At 48.1% G+C, this 26,975-nt stretch overlaps 2 protein-coding genes and 1 pseudogene across 2 annotated transcripts in view; 1 reads left to right on the top strand and 2 right to left on the bottom strand.

Moving 5' to 3' along the window:
* Positions 1-1,700: 1,700 nt before the first annotated feature.
* LOC131741217 (low affinity immunoglobulin gamma Fc region receptor II) overlaps positions 1,701-26,975 on the bottom strand; it is a 55,823-nt gene continuing 30,548 nt past the window's right edge. The window contains exons 2-7 of the mRNA XM_067039836.1: positions 17,758-17,860; positions 13,080-13,290; positions 11,821-11,841; positions 9,974-10,231; positions 4,679-4,933; positions 1,701-3,408 (exon numbers count right to left, since the gene is read on the bottom strand). Coding sequence (XP_066895937.1) covers positions 3,230-3,408; positions 4,679-4,933; positions 9,974-10,231; positions 11,821-11,841; positions 13,080-13,191 — 825 coding nt within the window. The 5' untranslated portion in view covers positions 13,192-13,290; positions 17,758-17,860 and the 3' untranslated portion in view covers positions 1,701-3,229. The remainder of the gene's footprint in view (positions 3,409-4,678; positions 4,934-9,973; positions 10,232-11,820; positions 11,842-13,079; positions 13,291-17,757; positions 17,861-26,975) is intronic.
* On the bottom strand, positions 6,556-7,818 carry LOC131765101 (polyhomeotic-like protein 1 pseudogene; annotated as a pseudogene).
* On the top strand, positions 15,996-26,788 carry LOC136793544 (uncharacterized). Its single transcript, XM_067025400.1, has 4 exons — positions 15,996-16,028; positions 17,734-17,833; positions 21,273-21,570; positions 25,424-26,788. Exons 1-4 carry the CDS (start codon positions 15,996-15,998, stop codon positions 25,779-25,781), a joined length of 789 nt encoding a protein of 262 aa, XP_066881501.1. The 3' UTR covers positions 25,782-26,788.

The raw sequence follows: 26,975 nt of genomic DNA, 5'->3' as shown, positions 1-26,975 counted from the left end.
GCAATGCAAATTTTATACATACACTTAAACATATCCACTTATGTTTAATAACTTAGATTGAGTGTCTTTAAAAGTAGAACAGGGACTTCCCTGGTGGCGCAGTGGTTGAGAATCTGCCTGCAAATGCAAAGGACACGGGTTTGATCCCTGGTCCAGGAAGATTCCACACGCCATGGAGCAACTAAGCCTGTGTGCCATAACTACTGAAGCACTGTGCACCTACAGCCTGAGCTCTCCAACAAGAGAAGCCACTGCAATGAGAAGCCCACGCACCACGACGAAAGATAGCCCCTGCTCACCGCAACTAGAGAAAGCCCATGCGCAGCAGCAAAGACCCAATGCGGCCAAAAATAAATAGATTTTTAAAAATAAAATAAATTTTAAAGAATTTATTTATTTTGGGGTGTGTTGGGTCTTCGCTTCTGTGCGTGGGCTTTCTCTAGTTGCGGTGAGCAGGGGCTACTCTTCATCGCGGGGCACAGGCCTCTCACTATCGTGACCTTTCTTGTTGTGGAGCACAGTCTCCAGACGCACAGGCTCAGTAGTCGTGGCTCACGGGCCTAGTAGCTCCAAGGCATGTGGGATCTCCCAGACCAGGGCTCGAACCCGTGTCCCCTGCGTTGGCAGGCAGATTCTTAACCTCTGTGCCACCAGGGAAGCCCAACAAATTTATTTTTTTTTTAAGTAGAAGAGACATTCAAGTGATGACTTAAAAGGTCATTGTGGAGGGATGCTCTTGACCCAAAACTGAGCACAAAAAGCAAGTTGTAGAACAAAATGTATAGCATGATCCAAAACTATATATAAAGATCTGTGATACCAACTGTCTGTACATCCTTGAACAAGTCATTTCAACCATGTGGGCTATACCTTTATCAATTTTAAGATGACAAGATTGAATTTCATCATTTCTGACACTTTCTAGCTTTAGAAATCTCTGATTTCATCCAGGAGCAAAAGAGGATTCCTGTTTCCCCTAAACTATGTACCTGCTCTATACCCAAATAAATCCTGCTTCTGTATAAGAAAAAGAGGAGTGATCTGCTATGTCTATCAGATAGTGTCATATACATACTTTATTCATTTTTACCCCTCACAGTGGTACAGTAAGGAATGTTAGTGTGATAGACATTGATGATGCTCACCAATGTTTATGATTCTCCTCCTTCTAGCCTCAGAAAGAGATTGCAATTCTATGCCTCTTGAGATCAGGTCATATGACTTGTTTTGATCAATGAAATTTAAGTATATGTGATATGTTACTTCTGGGCCGAGGGCGTTTAATTACCATCCTAATTGCCACTGTTCTCTTTGCCTTCCTTGGCAATGTGTGGTAGCTGGTGTTGAAATGGAAGTATAAACCTGAGCCATCCCATGAAAGACAGCTTCCTGGGGAGTCTTTCAGGAAGACTGGAAGCAGAAAATGAATAAGAAATAAACCTTTGATGTTTCATGCCACTGAGATTGTATTTTTACAGCATATGAGCTTAATATGCTGGCTACAGCTGGTCAAATGGGATTATCCCCATTTTTTTTTTCTGATGTGACTAGCCACAAAAATGTAACTCACTCAGTTCTACCTTCTAGTCCACCCCCACTCCAACTTAGACCTTCTTACCTTTTTTTTCAGTTACTATAGTAAAAGCAATCTTATCTATTTAAGGGGGAAAGTGCCAGCCAAATAGTGTGCTCCAAAGACATCAGGTTCCATGAGCATTTATTAAACGCCTATTATGTTCCAAAGACATTACGCTTCCATATATGTTGTTACATTTTAACGTCACATGATATTCCTGGGGAGGGAGGTAAAGATATTACCATTTTACAGAAGAAGAATCTAATTCATAAAATAGTTAAATGAATTCTTCAAGACAAACCAGGTAGCAAATGTAGAAATGAAACACAAATCCAGGTTGTTTGGCTCTCTTTTCAGTATGCTTCTCACAATGCTACTCTACAGGCTTAGGAAGTCAATTCAATTAAAGGGAAGTAGGTCCAACTGATATACTACTTTAAAAGATGTGATGGGTGAAAGTAAATAATACTGAGTTTAGGCAAATATATTCAAAGCTGAAATGCATGTACTAGTGGTATATATTGGGTAGTATCTAATAGGGTGTTCAATAGTATTGAATTGGACCTCTGCTTCTGGGAAGATGGAGTAGATGTACCTAAAAAAAGTCTCTAATTTCAAATGCTAAAGAATTTACTCATTCCACAAATATGTATTGAGTGCTTTATCAAGTGCCAGACATTAACCTTGACTCTAAGTATATGGTAGTGAACAAAACAGACAAAGGCCCTGCTCTCCTGGAGCGTATTCTAATGGGACAGGGGGTAGTCAGATGGTGATACATACAACGGGGGAAAAATACAGCAGTAAACAATTGAACAAGTGAACATATGGTACTCCAGTTGGTGATGACTTCAATGGGGAAAATAAAGCAGGAGAGTGGGATTAGGAGATGGTGGAGGAGTGGGGTTATACTGAATGATCAAGGAGACCTCACTGATAAGGTGATATTTCAGTAAAGACCATGTTGAAGCATGATGTAGATATCTGTAAGAATGAACATTTCAGAAACAGTAAATAACATATACACCTGTAGCAGAAGTATAATTGAAGAGTTCAAGGAAGCAAAGGAGAGCAGTAGATGAGGTTAGAGAGGCACTGAGGAGCAAGATCATGTAGTGCCTTGTAGAACATTACAAAGGCTTTAGCTATTACTTTAAATACAAGAGGGAAGCTATTGCATGGCTTCAAGAAAAGACGTGACAGATACAACACACATTGGCTGTTACGGTGAGAATGGACTGTCAGGTGTCATGGGTGAGTGCAGGGAGAGCAGTAATTCAAGTGAGGTGATGGTGGCTTGGACCAAGATGCTAGTAGTAGAGTACTGAGAAGTGGTCAGATTGTTGGATTTATTTTGAAAGTAGAAGCAGGATTTCCTGAGGTTTCATATATTTGAAGAACCTCTCTCAAGGATCTCTGAAAACACATTTGCTCTGAGTCCTTGTAGAGCTGGGTGGGCTGTGACTGTGCCTTGGCCTTAGGGAAATCAGTGAAGGTAGGGCCTATTAGGATTTTAGCTCTGGAGATCACAGGCCTTTTCTTTCCCTGGAGGCTCCTTAGCCCACGTTGCTGTCAAGATGGGGCCAGGGGAAGAGGAAAGTTATGGCCTGAAGAGATGCTGCTGCCACTGCTGTTACACCGTGGGATGAGGGGTCATTTATCCTGAGGGCCTTGGCTCCATCTGACTTTGCAGTTCTTCCAGTCTCCCACTGAGCTTTGAAGGTCTCTCTGCACAGAAAAATACAGCTCTGTATCCACTGCAAAAAGGAGCCCCATCACCAGGCAGAAAGCGATTTGATACCAAAGTGGAATGATGAATAGAATTGCCGGACCTAATAGGAGAGGAAAAGGGATGGGAAAAATGACAGCTGTTAAGACAGAAATTTGGAATAAATGTTCAGGTCCCCAGTGAGGAGCCTTTGTGAGGTCACCCAAGCCAAAGGCTGAGGCGAAGGCCAAGAGCAGACAGCTAGCCCCGGAAGGCTACAGAGGATCTATCCTTCATCTCTCTGCCTTTTCAAATAAAGCACTGGATCAGCATTTCCCAAAGGATGACCTCAGGCACATCTGTTCTGCAGGACACTAATAGAAGTCATAAAGGAAGAAGGTTTTGTGGTTACCTGGGTTTAGCAAATGCCTTATGAAACTTAGTTTAAAGGTTTCCTTTAAGACAGGACTTCTTGTTTTGGGGGGGTTTTTTTGGTTTTGTTTGTTTGTTTGTTTGTTTTTGCAGTACGTGGGCCTCTCCCTGCTGTGGCCTCTCCCGTTGCGGAGCACAGGCTCCGGACGCGCAGGCTCAGCGGCCATGGCTCAGGGGCCCAGCCACTCCGCGGCATGCGGGATCTTGAAGACTTTAATCAGAATTATGAATATAAAAGGAGAGGAACAGAGTATGTAGTGTGCTCTGCATTACTTTGATCACAGAACCCTTCATTCTGAAAGGCCTCTCAAGGAGTTATGTGACTTGGGAACAGCCTTTGGGAAACACTGAACTAGGGAATCCACAGACCACATCAACAGATCTTCACTCACCACCTCCTCTGAGCCCAGGACTGGGTATTCACTAACCAACATTAGTCTGGCATAAATAGCTTGTGATGCTGTCTGAAAGGGTATGATATGGATTCCACAATGTACAATTTCTCAAGAACAGGCAGAAGTCTTTCTTTGTACGTAGAGAGAGATTCTCATGCCAACGTGGCCGCTTTGAGCTAAGATTTGAGCCTAGGCTGAGAGGTTCAGTAGGGAGACACAAGCAAGCATAAGACACCTAGAGGGACATATGATAAAGTGGTTTGAATAAGGTGGAAAAGAGGGAGAGTGGCAATGTCTGGTAGATGGATATGGAGGATGAAAAGGTGGCTTCTGTCCCCTAAGAGTTAAAACTCCAAATGAATGACACCCATTTCTATAATCCCTGAGAAATGAGCTGGAACAGAGCTGCAAATTCACACAGCAGTTAGGTCAAGCTAGAACTTTCCCGTTGATGTCAAACAGGCATACTCGTGAGAACAAAGGTTCTGAAGTACAAAAAAGATCAGCAATCCTCTCACTACCTATCTTTCCAAGGTGTAAAGCTCCTTGAACAGCATTGGTTCCCACCTTGGACAGTGATGGTCACAGGCTGTGATGAGTGCAGTGTCTGCCCGATAAATGCCGTGCAGTGGTACTCGCCACTGTGACTGAGGTTTGCTTGTGGGATACAGAAGTTGGAATGCAGATAGGAAAATGTCTTGGATTTTCCATTCTGGAAGAATATGACCTTATTCAGAGGGCTGTTTTTCCAGCTGTGGCACCTCAGCATGATGGGCTCCCCTTCCTGGAACACGAGGCTAGGGGTCTGGAGCAGCAGCCAGTCTGAAAGACACAAAGAGACCACAGGACTCAGGACGTCTTGACTCAAATCCGAGACCCAGACCATCCTTACTGGTGGGCCACTGTGTGTGGAGGGAATCAGACACCCCTGGTCTCTAATTCTGGCTCCATCATGTATGAGCTCTGTGATCTTGGGCAAATAATTTAACGCTTCTAGGCCTCCGTTTCCTCGTATGTGAAAATAGTCACAATAATACCACTAGCTATCTACAGTAGTTCCTGGCACATAGTAGGTGCTCAGGATATGCTTGTCTTCCTGTTCCTGTCCTGCCCAACAGGCCTCTACAGGAAGGATACAGGAGACCCAGGAGTACAGTGCCTTCCCCGAGGAAGGGAGGGAGGGAAGAACCCAGTCTGACATAGGAGACAACATGTGAGGGGGACACAGCAGAGTCAAGTGTCTTTGCGGAAAGTCACGGGACATCTAACAAGTCTTAGCCTATTTGGTGCATGCTAGTAAATGTGGCATTTCACTTCAGCAGGGACTTTGTCTAAAGGCAGCAGCGACATGGGTGGGCCATTAGCCTGCTGTGTACTTTTTTCCCCCGATTTTCATCCTTTTAGTGAGGAAAAAGATATTTAATTTCTTTGTCTTATAGGGAATAGAGGCTAAGGCGGGTACTTATAATTTGACCTCAGCCCACGCACTCCTTTTTCCTAAAGCTATAGGACAGAGTAGAGTTGGAATTGGAAAGAAAGGGTAGAAGACAATAGATACGTTGGAAGGGAGCCGGGACATGAGAAAGAAATGACAACAGCCACACGTGTGCTAGTCAACCATGCTTAGCCCCTTCAGCAGATCGGAATGATGCCAAAAAAGTCTCTACACTGGCTGCTGAGCCTGCCACAAACGCAGGTGAAATTGTTCAATACTGAGGGAGGGCGTGACAACGAAGAGAAAACTGGGCCACGGCTACAGTGGGACAATCCAGAGGGAAGGTGGGGAGCACCAGATCTTGCGACTTGGGTCACACAAGCTAGAAAACCCCACCTCTCCCAGTGGGGAGGCACCGCTGCGTCCCACCCATTTCCTCCTGTAACATCCTGTGTATTCCGCCTCTTGAGGAACTCAGGCGCTGGCTAGACATTCCACTCCAGGATTAGGTGAGCAGTCCTGGTTCCCTAGACTGCCTCTTTTATAAAGGTTGGATTGGGGTAGGTGGGAATGCTGAGAATTGTGAAGATTTTTTTTTTTTTTTTTTTTTTTTTGCAGTATGCTGGCCTCTCACTGTCGTGGCCTCTCCCCGTTGCAGAGCACAGGCTCCGGACGCGCAGGCTCAGCGGCCATGGCTCACGGGCCCAGCCGTTCCACAGCATGTGGGATCTTCCTGGACCAGGGCACGAACCCGTGTCGCCTGCATCGGCAGGCAGACTCTCAACCACTGCGCCACCAGGGAAGCCCATGAAGATTTTTTTAAATGAAGTAGAACCTGGAGAAAATGTCAAAGCTGCTTCCACGTAGCACCAGCAAGCAATTCTTGCACTTCTCCTCCCTGTCTGGGTAATCCCCTCTACTGAAGGTGCACATCATTAGAACAGCACTTTCTTCGCAACAAAGTCTCTACTGGTACCAGGTTGTAATCTGGACAGTGGAAGTGTCAGCCTTAGACTGGTTTGTGTGAGAGGGCCACCTTAGGTCTCGAGCACAATTTCTTGGTGCAGATCTTGAGGGCAGGGCCCAGCTTCATGTTCACGGCACCCACGAGGTGTTCTTTAAGTCAAAAAAGGGCCTTTCCATCCATCTCCTGGGAAAAAATCTCCTCTGCAATCTCCTGGAAGCCTTGTAGAGAAGCAATAAACTCATACACCTCCTCTACACTCCAGTGGCTAAGATTACTCCTGGTGTAGGCACAGCTGTTTGGAGGTTCCCTGGGTCACATTCCCATGTCCAGCTCTCACCAATAAAGGCCCAGGGACATTGGAGAGAGTTCTTTACCATGACTGGAATTCTCTGAACCCCAGCTAGAGTCCTCTTGACCCCTGTGGCTCTTGCCCTGGATCTTAGCACAGGTGATGGCAGAGGAGCTGCAGCAGGGTCCGCACTGGTGAACACAAGCATAGTGGGCTTCCTGAAACTCTTTCATGTTTCTCCTCTTCAACCAGAACTGGCAGCTACAGTTCACACTGTACCTTTCAGTACAAGTCATGGAGCAGAAACTCTTGGAGTCCCAGAACTGTTCTCCAGGACTGTACTTCCCACAGTGCTGGAACTTCAGGAGATTTGTCTTCTTGACTACTCAGCAGATGGGCTGTCCCCTCCCCAGGGGCCACCTGACCGATTCTCATTCAGCCCTGTCGGGAGGCCAGTCTGTAGTGGCTTTTCAGTAATGGAGAACAACACACTGGGACAGGTTCTGCTCCGTCCCGGGTACCAAAGCCCTCAGTCATGTGGGTGAGCATCTGGGGCTTCACAATGGCTTGTGGAGGTTTGTTTGAGTCACCATTTATCTGGACATCATGGCTAGTGTAGGAGGAGGTGCTGATGGGCAGGGGCCATGGCTGCTTATTCACTGCTCGGTGAATTAGCATTCCCACTGGTCACTAGTTCAGCTTCTTCTCCAAGCCTGCTCTCCTCCTCCGTGGCCTTGGGGCTCTCTGCTACTGGAGAAGCCCTGGCAGGAGCACGGAACCCAATGTGGAGACATCATCGCCCTCCTCCTTGCATCTGACAGCCAACGTCTGGGTTTGCCCGGCAGGTGCACGGACTGCATGCAGAAGACCACAGGGACCTGGACTGTGGTGGCTGCGGGGCAGTGAGACTTGTGGCTGCTGCTGGACCGACTGGAGAGGTGCAGCTGTGGGGAGGGGTACCGGGGCTGACGGTGCTGGAGCTGTTGCCAGTAGTAGATAACAATCTGCTGCTGCATCACCACCCGTTTCTCCAAGAGCTGATCTGTTGCCGTCGCTCAATCAGTGAATGGGGCTGGATCTGTGTGTGGTGACTGAGCTAATAAGGGTCTGGCTCGGAGCAGGTGCAGCTGTACTGTCTTGCTGACCACTCCCCGCTGCTGCTGTCTTCTTGGCCACTGCACTCGCTGCCCTGGATCAGTCACTGTTTGGGATGCAGGCAAGGGCTCCACCACTCCCGTGCCTTTCCTGGGATAGCTCCAAGCGCCACCTATTCCTGAGGAGGGCCACTGACCCAAAGGCCCACGTGGGTGGCCACTTCTGCCTGGACCCATGTACCTTAGAATGCTCTTCCCACTGACCCCACCAGCTGGACTAAGGCTAAAGAACTGGCCTGAGGCCATAGAGGGAGCCTGAGCCACAGCTAGAGCCTGGCTAGAGGCCTGGGGGAGGCTAAACAGGGGAATAGCTTTCTGGGTGGAGCTTTGGGCTGAGCCTGTTGTTCCTCAGTGCCAAGTTCTTTACCTAAACTGCATCTACATGAACTCCAGCAGCCTGAGCAGACAGCCCCTCCTGCTGGACTACTGCCACTGCCCTAATAGGCTTCAGGATGAGTTGAGAAGCTAGAGGCACATTCTGGGCCAAGGTCTGGTTTACCTGGAATAGGTTTCTCAGCTGTGGTCTTTGATACATCTGGGCCTGGGACAGGTTGAGGGGGAGGAGGTGGTGTTCCCCAGTAGCACAGATTGGGTCAAAGTGGTAACACTGGGAGAGTTCACTCCGGGATTGGCTGGTGAGTTGGGAGGCTGATGTTGTGGCCAGATTGACTGAGGCCTGGGTGGTGCTCAGCTGCTGGCTTGTGCTGGTGTTTGGGGGAGCTGGCCTGCTGACTGGCAGCAGTTGTGGCCACTAGATAGCAGCCAGGCTATGCAGCTGGGCCTGCTGAGCTGCTGCTGCACATGAACTGGTGGGGATACTGAGGCCCACGGAGCTGCCCCTGCAGTGCCTGCTCTGCCTGCTGTTCACACCGTGGCACTGAGCTCTCTGGGAACTAGCGCCACCACCTGACTAGGGACTCCCATTGGTGCAGTCGGCATTCCGTTGACTCTAGTCTCCATGATAGTGGTTCAGGGTCCCCATGGCTGGTGCTCTGGCTCCAGGCCTTCACATCTAGCTCTTCACCTAGGTCCTTCAGGGTGGTGTCCACCTCATATGCCAGGTTTCCTTGTCAACGCACCTGCTGGTCGGGTGGGAACTTGCTCAGTCTTGGGGGAGGGATCCCTCACCTCCACCCCTTCCTAGAGAGGCAGGAGCACTGAGGTTGAGGCCCTGCCAGGCCTCTGGGGCTTCCCTCCAGGACTGTCTTTTCCTGCTGAGTACAGAGGGTAGAGATTGCAGGCCTGGAGCTGCAGGCCCACCAGGCCTAGATACCTTTGAGGAGAATTTGAGAATTGGGTGAGGGAAGGGGAGTAAGTGAAGAATAGCGAGGACAATATTCATCATAATCACACTGCAGCTTTTCTCTATGGAGAACGTTTTCTTGCCAGGAGCTTTGGAGGATCATTGATCTGTTCAGCAAACATTTATTAAGCCCTGTTCCATGCCTGGGGCTGGATATAAAAGGTGGTTAAGACACAACTTTCACCTCAAGTTGCACAGAGGGCAGGGGGGCAGGGAAATGCTGTTTCTCACTGGAACCTGAGGGGGGAGGCAGTACTATCTCCACTGAGCAGATGAGGAAACTGAAGCTCAAAGGTAAATGAAATCATCATGTTTACAAGGCTAGTAATTTGCAGCGCTAGGATTCAGCTGTGGTCTGTCTGTGCATTTGACTCTGCCATAAAAATGCAAGGATTTCTATGAATTAGGGACTTCCTTCTGTTTCTCTCATACCCAGCTGCCTGTCAGTGGCTTTGTCACCTTCTTGCTCAATCAGCACCGAGACAAAAGAGCCCAACATATTCTGGAAAATTTCTTAGGAACTTCCAACTCACCACACATACTAAGCAATGGGGTGCGTGAAAAGGGAAATGAGTGGAGAAAAAGCCCTTCAAACAACTCACAGCCATGCTTCCCAGTAAGCAGGCAATTCCCCTTTCCGAAAAACCTCTGCCACGTAAGCAGATTTCTTCTACCCTCGTTCCCCCAGACTCTCCCAGGCCTTCATCCACTGACCGGAAATCACATCCAGATGCACAGGGTCGCTCAGGCTGGTCTGCTCTGTCTCACACCTGTAGTCTCCGCTGTCATTGCTGCTGGCCTTAAAGCTATAGCTGCGCTGGTTCTGGCTCTGGATGAAGCTCCCATTATGGAACCACAGGGTGAGGTTGCCTTCATACAAGTTGGTCCCCTGACACATCAGCGTCACGTAATCCTCCTTGAGCACACTGATCCACGCAGGCTGAATGTTCACCACAGCCTTCGGGAGACCTGCTGAGGGGCAGAGAGAGAAGGCAGCATGAGGAAAGGGACCCCAAGGGCCTAAGCAGACCCCAAATCTCAGATGATGGAAAACTGTGGCCATGCTGGAGACATCAAGAGAGGAACCCAACCCAGAACTGTTGTGCAACCAAAGGCAGTTCCTCCAACTCATGCAGCCCAAACAGGGGCCCCCAGGAATCCAGGTCCTCTCAGGGAGCTTGCCTCCTCCCCAGGGGAGAGGACAAGAGGTAGGGGAATGGGAGAGGGGGCAACACACACACACACACACACACACACACACACACACACACTACACTACACATACATCCTTTGGGGAATCACTTTCCTCCCCGGTAAACTGAGGCACTTGGACACTAGTGGATAAACTCTCTCCACAGCTGAAAGACAATGGGGACATCTTGTGGAGGTGCCAGGCTGAGAGTCAGCACGTTTCTGTTCTGACTTCTTCCATTCTTTTTTTTTTTAAATGTATTTATTTCTTTTTATTTAGAAATAAATACATCTTTAAAAAAAAGAATGGAAGGAGGCAGATAAACAAAAAAGCTGTATTTATTCATTTATGTTTTGGCTGTGTGAGGTCTTAGTTGCAGCATGAGGGATCTTCGTTGCAGTGTGAGACCTTTCCTTGAGGTGCACGGGCTTCTTTCTAGTTATGGTGTGTGGGTTTTCTCTTCTCTAGTTGTGACACGCAGGCTCCAGCGTACGTGGGCTCTGTAGTTTGTGGCCTGTGGGCTCTAGTTGAGGTACGGGCTTAGTTCCCTGACCAGAGATCGAACCTGTGTCCCCTGCATTGTAAGGCAGATTCTTTACCACTGGACCACCAGGGAAGTCCCCATTCTTCATCCTTTAGAAAAGACCTGTCCTGACACCCAAGCACAGAGGAGTCTCTGTGGCATCAGAAGAATAAGAAAGAGGAGAAAGGCTGGCAGGCCAGTCTAGGGAGCCCGCGTTCGGTGGCCCAGATAGAGCTGCACTCCACTACCAGTCCTGGGAGGTGGAGAGGTTAGTGGTGCAGAGAGAGCAGTGCCCAGCAGTGTTCATCCCACCAGAACTGGTGGTATCTCCTATTTGTGTCCAGAGGAACAGGCCCTGAAGCCTTCAGATACATGAAAAGTAAAAGATTTATCAAAGCAGACATAAAGTGAGGAAAATACAACAGCAGCAGAGCAAATTAACTAATGTGTCAGATATGTTATAGGGATAACATAAGCAGATCATGTGATTTTTGTATGCAACTGAAACTAAAATGGCCTGGGCTTGTGATTTAGTTTGGAAAGAGGAAGGTGACTGAGACAGAGGACAGTTATATTGTGTGACAGAATCTGTGAGGTCTCACCGTAACAGAAGCATAAGGGCTGAGGTACCTGTGCCCCATGGCTGTCCATCCCCGGCTTCCCTGGGAGGAAGGAAAGGGGAGGACACAGCAGGGGGTGGGGCAGGGCATCTTGTGGGAGCAATTACTCTTTCCTGGCTCTACCTAGGACCTGGGTTGCTGGTGCACCCAGAGCACCTCCAGACAGGGTGCAGGGAGCAGAGAGAGAGGGTAGCTGGGGGAGGGAGAGGATGTGGTGAGCAGTTACCAGGTTTCCCAACAACAGGAGCTGTAAAAGAGAAAACAAAGATCAGCCTGGTGTTTAGATATGATGATTCATCATTAAAAATAATCACCTCCTTGAAAATCCCCTTAACTCTCTTGATGGTCTCTGTCTGCATTATGTTCACCTGGCTTTCCATGTCTTTACTTGTTCAGCTGTGTGTTAATGAAATTACCACACAGGGGCCAGATTGGTATCTCTATATTCAGAGAGACTAAATTTTCATTCCAACACTTTAGTAAATTTGCTCTGCTGTGATTGGTCTTCACTTCTGTCTGCAGTGCAAGGAGGAATGTATGATTCCTCTGGTCCCACAACTGATTCTAGAATTGCCTGGCTTATGTATTCTCTGATCCCCATTCCCTGGATAACCCAGTCCCTCCTGTGCTTTTGCCCAGGGGAATCTCCTTTCACATAAAGAGAATAGGCTTCTGCTGCCTGAAGTGGTTTCAGGGGCAAAGAGAACAGCCACTGCCCCCAACCATATGTTTTATTGCTTCCCCCCACCTCCTATTGGCCTAAGACAGCATTGGCCCTCCCGCCTAAGATATGGTCCCAGGCAAACACAATTTCTAAGGAAGGTAAACACCTTGGCCACTCATTAGTCCTTCAAGTCTAGGTCACTAGACTTTGTTTGCAGCTGGCTCTGCTCTGGTGGGTGGTAGAGCACCAGGGACCTTGGTGCCCAGTGAAATTGGGCAAAAGACTTAAAAAAAAATGAACTCCACTGGGCTTCCCTGGTGGTGCAGTGGTTAAGGATCCACCTGCCAAAACAGGGGACACGGGTTCATGCCCTGATCCAGGAAGATTCCACATGCCACAGAGCAACTAAGCCCGTGCCCCACAACTACTGAGCCCACACGCCTAGAGCCCATGCTCTGCAACAAGATAAGCCACCTCAATGAGAAGCCTGCGCACCGCAACAAGGATTAGCACCTGCTCTCCACAACTAGAGAAAGCTCGTGTGCAGCAAGAAAGATCCAACTCAGCCAAAAATAAATTAATTAATTAATTTAAAAAAAAAAAAGAATTCTGCCAATTTCATAATTTTCCAAGGCCAGCAAGGTTGTCAGAATCTGATTTGCATCAGCCTGCCTTCACCCTCCTGACTTTCCTGACGTGCTTCCCACGCCAGCCCTCATCCTTGCCCAAGCTCAGCCCCAACCGAGGTGGCAGCAGCTGAGTTAGAAAAGCTTGCCTGCCTCTGTCTCTGCTCCACTGCCCTCCTGGGGACCCTGCCTCACCCAGGAATAGCAGAGCCGTCCACAGTAGCATGTGGCCCGAAGGATGGCAGGGTGTGCAGTCAGCTCGGTCACTCCTGGCAGCAGGGAGGACTAGGAATGAGGGGATCCCCATCACCTCCTGGAGCGAGCAGGTTGGCTCTGACAGCCCAGCAGAGCAGGAACAGACTTCTCTCGAGGCTTGACAGATTCCACCCCAGAGAACAGACAAATTCTGGAGTCCAAAAGAGGAAGTGAAAAGAAGTGGTGTTTTTTCGTCACTGGCTCCTCCCCTTCCACCCTCTTTCGTCTCAACTTTTCCCTCCCAGAAGTTTCAGGGCTTCCCAGAATCAATCTGGCTCAGTCCCACTCCAAATTCACAGAAAATGTGGAAACTGGGGAACAGATTCTCCTCTTCGTCTGGGGCCACAGCTGGGCTCAGCCTCTGGGAGGAAGAGGGGAATAAATGGTCACCCAAACTCAGCTCAGAACCTCCTGTCTGTCTCTCTGCTTAGAAAAGGCGACGGAGGAGAGTGTATCAGCAGACTCCCCATACTTCTAGATCTATTTAGAGGCGCAGGCACTGGCATCAGACTCCTCTGAGATCGAGCATAGCAACTTGAGGCCAGCCCCTACCATTTGATTTTCTTTATTATCATAATCCTGACTCTGTTTTGGATTGTGGAACAAGGACAAAGACGTGTGTCAGGGTGGCACTAGGATGATCACACCCACCCTCTTATTCCCCTTCGTTGTTCACTCTTGTACTCCTCTTGTAGTCCTCCAACAAATATCTTTGAGCAGCAATTAGTGCCCTGGTTCTTTATCTTTCTTACCCATCACTGTTCTTATCACTATGGCATGGTCAAAGAGCAAGGCTTTAGAGCTGTGTAAGTCTAATTTTGAATGACAGGTAGCTTCTCAGAACTACAGATTCCTCATCTGTATAAATGAAGATTAGCATGGCTGTCCTTCAAGCAGGGTTTCTCAGCCTCAGTACTATTGACATTTGGGGCCAAATAATTCTCATTGTGAGGACCTGTCCTATACACTGTAGGATGTTTAACAGTATCCCTGACCTCTACCCACTAGATGCCAGGGGCACGCCCTAGTTGTGAAAATAAAAATGTCTCTAGACATTGGCAAATGTTCTCTTGGGGGCAACACTGCCCCTGGTTGAGAACCACTGCACTCAAGGTTTTTGAAAATTAATAGAGAATTTGCATGCTAGCAAAGTCCCTGGTGCGTTGTGGGCATCCAGTCAATGCTAGTTTCCCTTTTTTGCTTTCTGTTGTCATCCTCATCAACATTAGTTCGCCCTCAACATCTTCAGAATATGAGTTGCTCTGGGATCTCTCTTGGGGCCGTATGCTGGGGCCTCTCTCCCAAAAGCTCTCTCAGGAAGCAAGCTTTAATACTCAAGCAAATGACTTTGTGAAACCTATTCTTACACTCTGTTGTCTTCAGAAACCTCAACAGCCACACTCCTTTGGCCAAGGCTTTTCTACTGGCCCCATTCTACCCCACCTCCCACCCCCAATCTACCTCCAGCCTTTATCTGATTTTTAGGTGAAAAACTTTCTTTAACCACTGAAAAGACTCCAGTGAGCTGACATCAACACTTTAAAGGTTAATTTATATAATGGGACCCACACATTGGAGCCACCCCACTGGACCAGACCACATCATAAATCTAAACCTAAGTCAGCCTGCACTTAACAGGAAAAGCCTGTCCAGGGACGTAACATACACCAATCGCAATCCTCCAACTCAGCTTTACTTAGCTTACCTTACTCTAGAAATCAGGACCTGTTAGCCTTATAAGGAAATTCCCAACCTCCTAGCCAGTCATGCCCTGTCTCCACACTGCCTCTTCTAAAGCTCTATAAAACTTGGTCTTGCCCAAATCCCTTGGGAAGAGTTCTCCGCTGCTTATGAGGAACTGTACTACCTCCATCCATGGCTTGTTTTCCCTTGAATAAAGGATATCAATCTTGTAACTAAATTGTTTTAGTTTTGTCATCGGACAGGTCAGGCATATCTTATTTTATTGTGCTAACTTAACTGTGCTTTGCAGATATTGCATTTTTGACAAATTGAAGGTTTGTGGCAACCCTTGTTGAGTAAGTCTATTGGTACCATTTTTCCCAACTGCTTTTGGCTCACTTTGGTTGGGTCTCTGTGTCACAAAGTGACACATTGGTAATTCTCATAATATTTTGAACTTTTTCATTATTATTATATCTGTTATAGTGATCTGTGATCAGTGATCTTTGACGTTACTATTGAAATTGTTTTGGTATTTTCAGCAATAAGGTCATCGTAAATTAAGGTGTGTATATTGTTTTATAGACATGATGCTGTTGCACACTTCATAGACTATGGTATAGTGTAAACATCGCTTTTCATATGTGCTGGGAAACCAAAAAATTTGTGTGACTCGTTTTATTACAATATTGGCTTTATTGCAGTGGTCTGGAAGCGAACCTGCAATCTCTCCAAGGTATAGCCTGTATTGTCAAAGAGGTGTGATGTGAAAACAGCCACTGAAGCTTCCCGCGTTGGCTCCTAGATGAAGGTAAAGGTTCCTACAGAGCCACTTTAGTTTGCTACCTCTCCAGCTGCTCTCCAGTATCTCTGGTAATTTCTCTTAGATCGAGCTCCACCTAGTTTCCATTTGGAGCTCAAGTTTGTTTGTTCTAATCCTTTTAGGTGGAAATTTGGGGTGTGAGAGACTTCAGATATTTCATGGTGAGACCTAGTAGGCCACAACATTTGAGTTTATGCCCAATCTCAGCTACGGTGTAAGCACCTTCAGGAGGTACTGACAGATCTCAGGAACAGTGCTCAAGCGGTCAGAAACAGTAAGTCTGGTTGAACTAGGGAGAATTATTTAAATGAGGGAAAATAATAGGTGCCCCTGAAGCAAAAGAAAGCATGATGGCAGCCATTAGGAAACTCACAAAGCTTGAGGTAAGTCCACTGCATAAACTCCCTGGGGACTTGGGAAATTGAATTAAGACAATAAATTTGGACTATTTTGACCAAAAGCACATTAAAATCTAAGTAGGCAAGTCAAACTATTGAAAGACATTACAGCATCTGCCACTATAAAGAGAGATTCTCGTTAAAGGAATAAAGATATACTACTATGGGTATCTTGAAAACCAAAGCAGCAAAATTCGTGGCCACAGATCAAACACTTAAATGCTGTCAGAGGCCTCACCACCTCACTCTCAGACTCCTGGGGTAGGATAAGTTGGTCAAGGAATGGTTTAGATCAACAGTAGGTTATATGCCAACCTCATGAAAATTTCCATGTAACAAGGTACACTTTTTGTTTTTAATTAATTAATTAATTAATTTGTTGGCTGCATCATGTCTTAGTTGTGACACACAGGATCTTTCGTTGCAGTGACCGGGCTCTTCATTGCGGTATGCAGACTTCTTTGTAGCTGTGGTGAGGGGGCTCCGGAGTGCATGGGCTCAGTAGTTGGAGCACGTGGGCTTAGTTGCCCCAGGGCACATGGGATCTTAGTTCCCCGACCAGGGATTGAACCCAAGTCCCCTGCACTGGAAGGCGGATTCTTAATCACTGGACCAAGAGGGAAGTTCCCATGGTACACTGTTAAACACCACATTCCCCGGGACTTCCCTGGTGGTGCAGTGGTTAAGAATCTGTCTGCCAATGCAGGGGACACGAGTTCAGGCCCTGGTCGGGAAAGATCCCACATGCTGTGGAGCAACTAAGCCCTCAAGCCACAATTACTGAAGGCCATGAGCCTAGAGCCTGTGCTCTGCAACAAGAGAAACCACCACAATGAGAAGCCCATGCACCACAACGAAGAGCAGCCCCTGCTCACTGCAACTAGAGAAAGCCCGCATGCTGCAACGAAGACCCAATGCAGCCAATAAAATAAACAAACCAAAGAAAACACCACATAATCCCCAACCTGTTGGCACATCCCTATTAAACATTAATTTGGCTCTAAGATATCCAAGGCTTAGCTACAGAAGTGGGACCCTCAAATATCAAAGAATTAAGCTTGCCACCTTCTGGCACACCTGCCTACTTTATGTCTGATAAATGCGGTCCAAGAAGCTATAGATATCTACAAAAATGGCAACATCTTACTAAGACAACCTAGAATGACAACGGCCGTTATAGGGAATCTTCCAGTTAGACAAGATGGCTCATTTAGGAGTGCACTTGAAAGTAAGAGTCCTCAAATCAAACAAACAGAATGCGATACCTATTTTAATTGGTATGCCTCCAAAAGGCTTCAAGAGTCCCAGAGAGCTTCATTGAAAGATTCATTGCAAAAGGGTAATGAAAAAGTAAAGACACAAGAGGTACCTAAAACAAAAGACTACGAGACTGATGTGACTACTACTCTCCTCTGTCCTCCTTTACCTGAGTACCCACAGTCTGCTAATCCTCTGTCTGAATTGCCTTTCCACTCTGAACAAGACTGTAGAACTGTAAACAAAAGTCTGCCAAGTTAGCGGCCTTACAGATACCCTGTATCTACCCTCAAAGGAAGGTCACCAAATGGCCCCTCTCAGGGTTGGTGAGACTCTGAGGGAGTCTCTGGTAAACTGCTACCAATTATTCCTTTAAACAGCCAAGGGGACACTAAAACTAAGATTAATGGAAACCCTTGTTAAATTCTAATAGATACCAGAGCTACACTCTAAATACCTCATGCTCCAGAGCCTCCAGATGGGATCCTGGAAAAACTGGCAGAAGCTGGTGAAGGATGAGGATTCTTACCACAGTCAGGTCTCCCAGATCTCTGTAGTGCCTGGTCAAGAGAGGAAAATAAAATTTCATTTGGTCCTTTCTTTTCCAAATTCAGGCTTTTTTGATTTGGGTTTTGGGGTACTATTGGTTGTCAATTCTTCTCTCCCAGGGACAGCTATTTTCTTCTGTTTGTCTCATTTTGTGTTGAGAACTGGACTTGGCAACCATCAGGTCGGGGCCCCGAAAATATGGCCAGGCAGAAATATGGGTCTGTAGTGTAAGCCATGACAGTTTTCTTTTTTGCAATACGAGTGGCTGACTTAAGCTCTGATTGCCAACGCATCCATTTCAAGGGGCGGCCCTTTCAAAGAAGGCTATCTCAGCTAAACACAGTACCAACCACACAAGTAGATAAAGAGCCAGGCCACTTCCTCTTATAGAGGCTCCTTTGTTTTAGAGATTCTGGTAGATTTAAATAACTGACCAATTGGTCTACATGGTTTTTGTTTTTTTTCCATCCTGTCCTTTAAATTCCTGCTCTTATGTTTTAAATTCATCAATAAAGAGTGAGCCCCCCAAACCCTAGGACCCACCCTCAGCCCCAATAAAAGCAGAACCCCAGGCCCACGTGCACTCTCTGTCTCCCCATGACCTAGCTGTGTGGCCCCAGGTGTGCTGTGTAATTTCCAGGTGTTATAAGTAATAAGCCTCTGTTTTTCAGTTTCCTGATGGTTACTGCTGAAGGGCATCTTGCAAGCATTATAAGAACCACAAGAGCTGGTCCAATCACAACAGTGGTTGTTGATAGGCTGAGACTAGCACAAAACCAGGGTGCATCCATTTATAGCTGTGGTCCTACTGACAGTTGCCAGCTCTCAGGAGAATTATCTAAGTTTTTGTCTTGGCGACTTTTGTGAGTGGCTCTGGATCTTGGGAGAGCTATTATGTTTACATCCTATTTTTAAAGGCCTTTTCCCCTAAGCTAAATAACACTATGTACCCAGGGGTAAGAAAAACTTCATTCCAAAGAGAAATAGCTATATATATAAAACATAGGAGACTTTTTTTTAAAAGTTGAGCAACTCCATCTTTTAAAATTTATTTTTATTTATTTTTATTGAAGTATAGTTGATGTACTGACATTTTCTTTTAAGTTCTATTTAGTTGAAGATTTTCTCCTGATATAAAGAAGCAAATTGAAGATAATGTAGCTGGATGGGTGTGTTGACTGACTTAAAAAAAACTGCACAATGTGAGAGCTGCGAGTTAAGTTTTATTTGGGGCAAAATGAGGACTGCAGCCTGGGAGACAGCGTTTCAGATAGCTCTGAGAAACTGCTCCGAGGAGGTGAGTGGAGGAGCCAGGATATATAGGAGTTCTGCAACAGACAGCAGGTAGTCGGAACATCAAAAGATTATTGTTAATTAAAGAAAACCAGATATCTCAAGGAATTTAGTGCTTTTTAAGTATGGGAAGATGCAAGAATCTGGGCTCACTGAAATCATTCCTTTGATATGCACCTCAGCTATCTGGGGCCAGTATCCTGTGTTTTCACATCCTGAGTCTTCTCCTGGCTCACCACAGGGAGTGGCTGCAGTCTGATGGCTGCTAGATGGCAACTATTCTTTTCAGCCCTGAGTTTCCCCAGGGCTCACCAGCTCATTGGCTCACATTGGAGGGCTGCAATCATTGATGACTGTGACATCCTTTGTTTACTGATATGGCAGGAAATATTCCATTTATCTGGTGGGTCAGCCCTTTGAGGTATTCAGGTTGCAGTGCATTTCTTTGAGGAATAAAAAACAACTCTTCTTATAAGAACTGAATGTAGCTTAAGAAACTATTTAAAGCCCGCTTATGCTGTTTACCAATTCCAAAACCTTCCCATTCATCTCAAAAGTTTGTTTAAGTATTATAGAATTCTGGATTTAGAAAATAAAATTCTTTGTTGGAGGAACTTGCTTTCTTTCCTTGGTCTTTGAGATGTAAATATATTACCCAGTCCTCTCTGGGAAACTTACACCCCTACTTCCCTATCGATACTTTTGAGCTTTAAGCTTTTTCGCTGGCAATAAGATAATGGAATGTCCCCGCCCTGGGCAGAAACCGCTCCGAGCAAACAAGTATGGCGGGGGATGAAACCTCAGCAAACCAGTATGGCGGGTGATAAGAATGATTAAGCCAGAGTTTAAAGGTCGCCCTAGCCAACCATAACTCATGTGACTCAACCCCCACTCCGGTAAATGTAAAGTAGGCATCCAACAGCTAACCAATCAAGGAACTAGAGCCAAGACCCCCACTCCGGTAAATGTAAAGCAGGCATCCAACAGCTAACCAATCAAGGAACTAGAGCCAAGTCCCCACTCCGGTCCAGGAACAAACAAACCAATGAGGAAAAAACCCTTGATATATCCACACTTTGCATAATGAAAACTATAAAATGTATGTAATTCCGCTTGGGGGGGTTCCTCTTCGGCCTCCTGCGTGAGGACCAAGGAACCCCGGTGCACCGGCTCCTAATAAACCTCTTGCGTGTTGCAGCGACTCTCGACTCTTGGCGGTTCTTGGGCGAGCTGGGACCCCTCAGAGACCGTTCAGGTCTAACAGATTGGGGGCTCGTCCGGGATCCCCACTCGCCCCGGGTCGCCGGAACCTCGGGAGTTGGAGGTATCAGGTAGGCCTAATTGTCTGTCTGTTCGTCTTCTGTCCTCTGTAAGCCGCCATCAGAAAGAAGCCGCGCGAACCGGTTCTCTGTGAAATCTGTATTGGACTCCTGGCTAGGCAGACGTGCCAATAGCTGGTGTCCACGGACCCTGGGGGACGCCCTGGTGGTCCATCTGGAAGGAGAGACAAATTTTGTCTCCCCTTCATCGGTCCTGGCAGGATATACAAACTGCCATCTGAATCTGAGTTGGTTGCGGTTTTAAAACGAGCTCGCGGCGGCAATATTAATGTGTGTCTTCTGAAATTTTATTGTTCTCCTGTGCTCTATCTTTCTCCTGACGGACGATAATGGGACAAACTATGACGACGTCTCTCTCTCTCACTCTAAGTCACTGGACCGAAGTTAAGTCTAGGGCCCAGCCCGTGGACGGTATGAGGCCGGTAGCGGCCCCCGGCGCGCCGGGCCCGGGTCTTCCCGGAGTCGGGTTGCTTGGGAATGCAGCCCAAAGCGGGTGGTAAACTCCATCTAAGGCTAAATACCGGCACGAGACCGATAGTCAACAAGTACCGTAAGGGAAAGTTGAAAAGAACTTTGAAGAAAGAGTTCAAGAGGTAAACGGGTGGGGTCCGCGCAGTCCGCCCGGAGGATTCAACCCGGCGGCGGGTCCGGCCGTGCCGGCGGCCCGGCGGATCTTTCCCGCTCCCCGTTCCTCCCAACCCCTCCCCCCTCGCCTCTCCCCCCCGCGTCTCCGCGGGCGGATGGGGTCGCGGGGGTAGGCGGGCGGGGCCGGGGGTGGGGCCGGCGGGGGACCGCCCCCCGGCCGGCGACCGGCCGCCGCCGGGCGCATTTCCACCGCGGCGGTGCGCCGCGACCGTGCGCCGCGACCGGCTCCGGGACGGCTGGGAAGGCCGGTGGGGAAGGTGGCTCGGGGGGGCCCCGTCGTCGTCGTCGCGGTCGTCATCGTCTCGGCGGCTGGCCAGCGGCGGCGGCGCCGGCGTCGTCGGCGGCGGCGGGCCCACCCCTCCCCGAGTGTTACAGCCCCCCGGCAGCAGGGCTCGCCGAATCCCGGGGCCGAGGGAACCAGACCCGTCGCCGCGCTCTAACACGTGCGCTCATGCTCCACCTCCCCGGCGCCGCTCGTGGGGGGGCCCAAGTCCTTCTGATCGAGGCCCCTCCAATACTGGCCCTTTTCCTCTGCAGATCTTTGTAACTGGGAGATGCATAACCCTACTTTCTCTGAAAATCCACAGGCTCTCACTGCTTTAATAGAGTCTCTTGTCTTCTCCCACCAACCCACCTGGGACGATTGTCAACAGCTCCTCCAGACTCTCCTCACAACTGAGGAAAGGCAACGGGTTCTCTTGGAGGCTAGAAAGAATGTGTTAGGTGCCAATGGGCAACCTACCCAGTTGCCTAACGAGATTGATGCCGGTTTTCCACTCGTCAGGCCGATTTGGGACTTCAATACCCCAGAAGGTAAGGAGCACCTAAAGATGTATCGCCAGGCTCTGGTGGCGGGTCTCCATGGAGCGGCCAGGCGCCCCACGAATTTGGCCAAGGTAAGAGAGGTAACTCAGGGGCCCCAGGAGTCACCAACCGTGTTCCTAGAACGCTTAATGGAGGCTTTTAGACGGTTCACTCCTTATGATCCAACTTCTGAGGAACATAAGGCCACCATAGCAATGGCCTTTATTGACCAGGCGGCCCCTGACATTAGAAAGAAGTTACAAAGGCTGGATGGCCTACAAGGTTTCTCAATTCAGGACTTAGTAAAAGAGGCAGATAAAGTATGTAATAAGAGGGAAACAGAAGAGGAAAGGGAAGAAAGGAAGCAGAGGGAGCAAGAGGCCCGTGAATTAAGGCGGGACAAGCGGCAAGAGAGGAATTTGAGTAAGATACTGGCCACTGTAGTCAGAGGAGGAAATATTAGAGACAGGAATAGACAGGAAGGGCGGACAGGAAGGCGACCATTAGACAAGGATCAATGTGCTTACTGTAAAGAAAAAGGTCACTGGGTAAGAGAATGCCCCTATCCGCTGTTGGGGAGAGACCTACTCTCCAAAGTCGGGGCACAGATTCACTTCCAGCCCGAGGGACCCACCATAACGGATAGCCAGGGAAGGCTCCTCCAGATTTTAACTATGAAATTAGAAGATGAACACAGGATCTATGAGAAACCCTCACCTCCACAAACTGATATGCAGGACTGGATGACTAGGTTCCCTCAGGCCTGGGCTGAGACTGCTGGGATGGGGATGGCAAAATACCGCCCCCCGGTGGTAGTGGAACTTAAGGCTACTGCCACACCAGTAACAATCCGCCAATACCCTATGAACAAAGAGGCTCGGGACGGCATCCGTCCGCATATACAGAGACTGCTGGAATTAGGAATCCTGGTGAGATGCCAATCAGCATGGAACACGCCTCTCCTGCCTGTTAAGAAGCCAGGGACTAATGACTACAGGCCAGTACAGGATCTACGAGAGGTAAACAAGCAGGTAACAGACTTGCACCCCACTGTGCCAAATCCTTATAACCTCTTGAGTACTCTCCCACCTCAACATACTTGGTACACTGTCTTGGATCTTAAGGATGCTTTCTTTTGTTTGAGACTTTCCTCCCTCAGCCAGCCCTACTTTGCTTTCGAGTGGAAGGACCCTGCCTCAGGAATAGCAGGCCAGCTGACTTGGACACGCCTGCCTCAAGGATTTAAAAATTCTCCTACCATCTTCGATGAAGCGCTGCATCAGGACCTGGCATCGTACAGAGAATCTAACCCCCAGGTAACTCTGCTTCAATATGTTGATGATATTCTTTTATCGGCAGAGACCCAAGAAGACTGCGTCAGGGGGAACTGAAAGGCTATTAACGGGACTTGAGACACTGGGATATCGGGCTTCAGCAAAGAAAGCACAAATCTGTCAGCGACAGGTCAGTTACCTGGGGTATTTACTAAAAGAAGGACAGAGATGGCTCTCAGAAAGCAGAAAAGACACTGTGGCCCGAATACCTGCCCCTAAGAGTCCCAAACAGGTCAGAGAATTCTTGGGGACGGCTGGATTCTGCAGACTATGGATTCCGGGGTTTGCTGAACTGGCAGCCCCTCTGTACCCCCTAACCAAGAGCGGCACCCCATTCACATGGGGTGACAAGGAACAACGGGCTTTTGACCAAATTAAGAGAGCCTTGCTATCAGCCCCGGCCCTAGGGCTACCCGATGTAACTAAACCTTTTCATCTATATGTGGCAGAAAACAAAGGTATTGCAAAGGGAGTACTGACTCAAAAGCTGGGCCCTTGGAATCGCCCTGTTGCATACCTATCAAAGAAATTAGACCCTGTGGCAGCTGGCTGGCCTGCCTGTCTGAAAATAATTGCTGCCGTGGCCACACTGGTAAAAGATGCAGATAAACTGACTTTGGGACAAAATCTGACAATAACTGCACCGCATGCACTAGAAAGTGTAATTCGCCAACCGCCTGATAGATGGCTCACCAACGCCAGAATGACACATTATCAGACTCTGCTCCTGAATTCGGACCGCATTAAATTTACTTCAGCCACGGGGCTGAACCCAGCTACTTTGCTGCCTGACCCTGACCTAGAAGGCACCACAATTATCCATGATTGTCAGGAGGTACTAGCGGCAGCCCATGGAACAAGGCCCGACCTGATGGACCAGCCCCTCTCTGACGCCGCCTTCACTTGGTTCACGGATGGAAGCAGTTTTCTGGATGAAGGTAAGCGGCGGGCGGGAGCTGCGGTGGTAGACGGAAAAGAAGTCATATGGGCGGCTGCATTGCCACAAGGAACATCCGCTCAACGGGCTGAACTGATAGCCATAACAAAGGCCTTAGAGTTAGCAGAGAATAAAAAGGTTAACATTTATATGGACAGCAGGTATGCTTTTGCCACTGCACATGTCCACGGTGCCATTTACCAGCAGAGGGGCTTATTGACCTCGGCAGGAAAAGAAATCAAAAATAAGGAAGAAATTGTAGCCCTGCTGGCAGCCCTGATGCTCCCTACAAAAGTTAGCATCATCCATTGTCCCGGACACCAAAGAGGGAATTCATCAATAATAACTGGCAATAATATGGCTGATCGAGTGGCACGAGAAGTAGCTCTGGGGGAAATCATCCTAGAATTAACAGGCTCAGAAACACCAAAGGGTAAAGAGGTAACACCCCCAGCCATAACTAAAGAAACTTTGTCCCCCCAGCAAGCCAAATCTATGCTACAGCAAATTCATAGATGGACTCATTTGGGAACTAAGAAAATGGTATCTCTGATGCAGAAAACAGGATATGATGTCCCGGGACTAACTAAATTAGCCGAGCACATTGCTCGGGAATGTATTCCATGCCAGCAGGTGAACACAAACAAAGGAAATGTGGCCAGCGGTAAGAGGCTCCGAGGAGACCGACCTGGAGCTTACTGGGAAGTCGACTTCACTGAAATCCGTCCAGGAAGATACGGTAACAGATATCTCTTAGTCTTTATAGATACTTTCTCAGGATGGATAGAAGCCTTCCCCACCAAAAAGGAGACAGCGAATGTGGTAGCCAAGAAGATATTAGAAGAAATTTTCCCCAGGTTTGGAGCTCCTAAGGTAATAGGATCTGATAATGGACCCGCCTTCGTCGCCCAGGTAAGTCAGGGTGTGGCCAAATACCTGGGGACTGATTGGAAATTACATTGTGCCTATAGACCCCAAAGTTCAGGACAGGTAGAAAGGATGAATAGGACTCTAAAAGAGACCTTGACTAAATTGTCCATAGAGACTGGCGGTACTGATTGGACGGTGCTCCTTCCCCTGGCCCTGTTTCGGGCCAGAAACACTCCTTCTCGCTATCACCTCACTCCTTTTGAAATTCTGTACGGGGCACCTCCCCCTCTGCTCACACTGGGGGGAAGGTATCAGCCCCGACTGTCAAAATAACACTGATCTGTATGCCAGGCTGTTGGGGCTCCAGCTGGTCCAGAAGGAAGTGTGGTCTCAGTTGGCAGAGGCATACCGGCCCGGGACCCCTGCAGAAGCCCATCCCTTCCAAGTCGGGGACTCCGTATACGTCCGTCGGCACCGGACCCAGACCCTAGAACCCCGTTGGAAGGGCCCCTACATCGTGCTGCTCACCACTCCAACTGCAGTCAAGGTAGACGGCATAGCTGCCTGGATCCACGCCTCGCACGTTAAGGCGGCCCCAACATCCACCGGAGGCTTGACCCCATTCCCAACTTCAGCAACACCAGAATGGAAAGTCCAGAAAACCAGCAACCCGCTCAAGCTCAAGCTCCTGCGATCATCCGGCTCATAATCCTGACTGCTGCCTCAGCTAATCGTGAGTGACTTTAGCCCTCACATGCCCCAGCGGCTGACCTGGCAAGTCATCTCCCAGACTGGAGATGTGATCTGGTCGGTTAGTCACACCGCACCCCCTTGGACTTGGTGGCCTGATCTGTTTCCTGATGTATGTAAGTTGGCAATTGGGATGTCAGCATGGGGCATGTCTGATCATTATGACCTAGCTAACACCCCACATGATAACTCGGATAAAATTTTCCTCAAATTTGGGCCGGAACCTGTGACTCTTACCCTGGCTGTGCTTTTAGGGTTGGGAATGGCGGCTGGAATAGGGACAGGTGCAACAGCCCTTATCCAGCAACCTCACTATTATGATAGCCTGAGACAGGCTGTGGATGTTGAACTCCGGGCATTAGAAAGCTCTATAACTCAGTTAAAGGAGTCACTTACTTCACTCTCTGAGGTAGTGATGCAAAACCGGAGAGGATTAGATCTACTATTTCTTAAAGAAGGAGGACTCTGTGCCGCATTAAAAGAGGAATGTTGTTTTTATATTGATCATTCTGGGGCTATCACCGAAACTATGGACAGGCTTAGGGAGCGCCTGGACAAAAGGCAACAAGAAAGGGAAAATCAAAAAGGATGGTTCCAATCATGGTTTGACAAATCACCCTGGCTTACTACTTTAATTTCCACCTTGTTAGGACCCCTCATTATTTTGTTGCTGCTCTTAACTTTTGGACCATGCATTTTAAATCGCTTGATAGCCTTTATCAGACAACGTGTCAGTGCAGTACAAGTGTTAATGCTAAGACAACAATATCAAAGCTTGCAGAGAGAGACTGAAATTTCATGATTGAAATTAGTTGCAAAAAGAAAAGGGGGGAATGTAGGGCCTCAACTATACTTACACCCCTACTTCCCTATCGATACTTTTGAGCTTTAAGCTTTTTCGCTGGCAATAAGATAATGGAATGTCCCCGCCCTGGGCAGAAACCGCTCCGAGCAAACAAGTATGGCGGGGGGATGAAACCTCAGCAAACCAGTATGGCGGGTGATAAGAATGATTAAGCCAGAGTTTAAAGGTCGCCCTAGCCAACCATAACTCATGTGACTCAACCCCCACTCCGGTAAATGTAAAGTAGGCATCCAACAGCTAACCAATCAAGGAACTAGAGCCAAGACCCCCACTCCGGTAAATGTAAAG

The sequence above is a fragment of the Kogia breviceps genome, chromosome 1, assembly GCF_026419965.1.
Source record: "Kogia breviceps isolate mKogBre1 chromosome 1, mKogBre1 haplotype 1, whole genome shotgun sequence".
Lineage (NCBI taxonomy): Eukaryota > Metazoa > Chordata > Mammalia > Artiodactyla > Physeteridae > Kogia > Kogia breviceps.
This window is presented reverse-complemented; position numbering and strand designations above follow the sequence as displayed.

What these genes read in the sequence shown, in the direction of transcription:
- LOC136793544 (XM_067025400.1), top strand. Translation starts at nt 15,996, where the DNA reads ATGGCAGCCATTAGGAAACTCACAAAGCTTGAG. An exon ending in GGATGAGGATTCTTACCACA is followed by an intron (nt 17,834 to 21,272) that starts GTCAGGTCTCCC and finishes GGCCGGCGGGGG; the next exon opens with ACCGCCCCCCGGCCGGCGAC. An exon ending in CCGTCGCCGCGCTCTAACAC is followed by an intron (nt 21,571 to 25,423) that starts GTGCGCTCATGC and finishes TCTGTATGCCAG; the next exon opens with GCTGTTGGGGCTCCAGCTGG.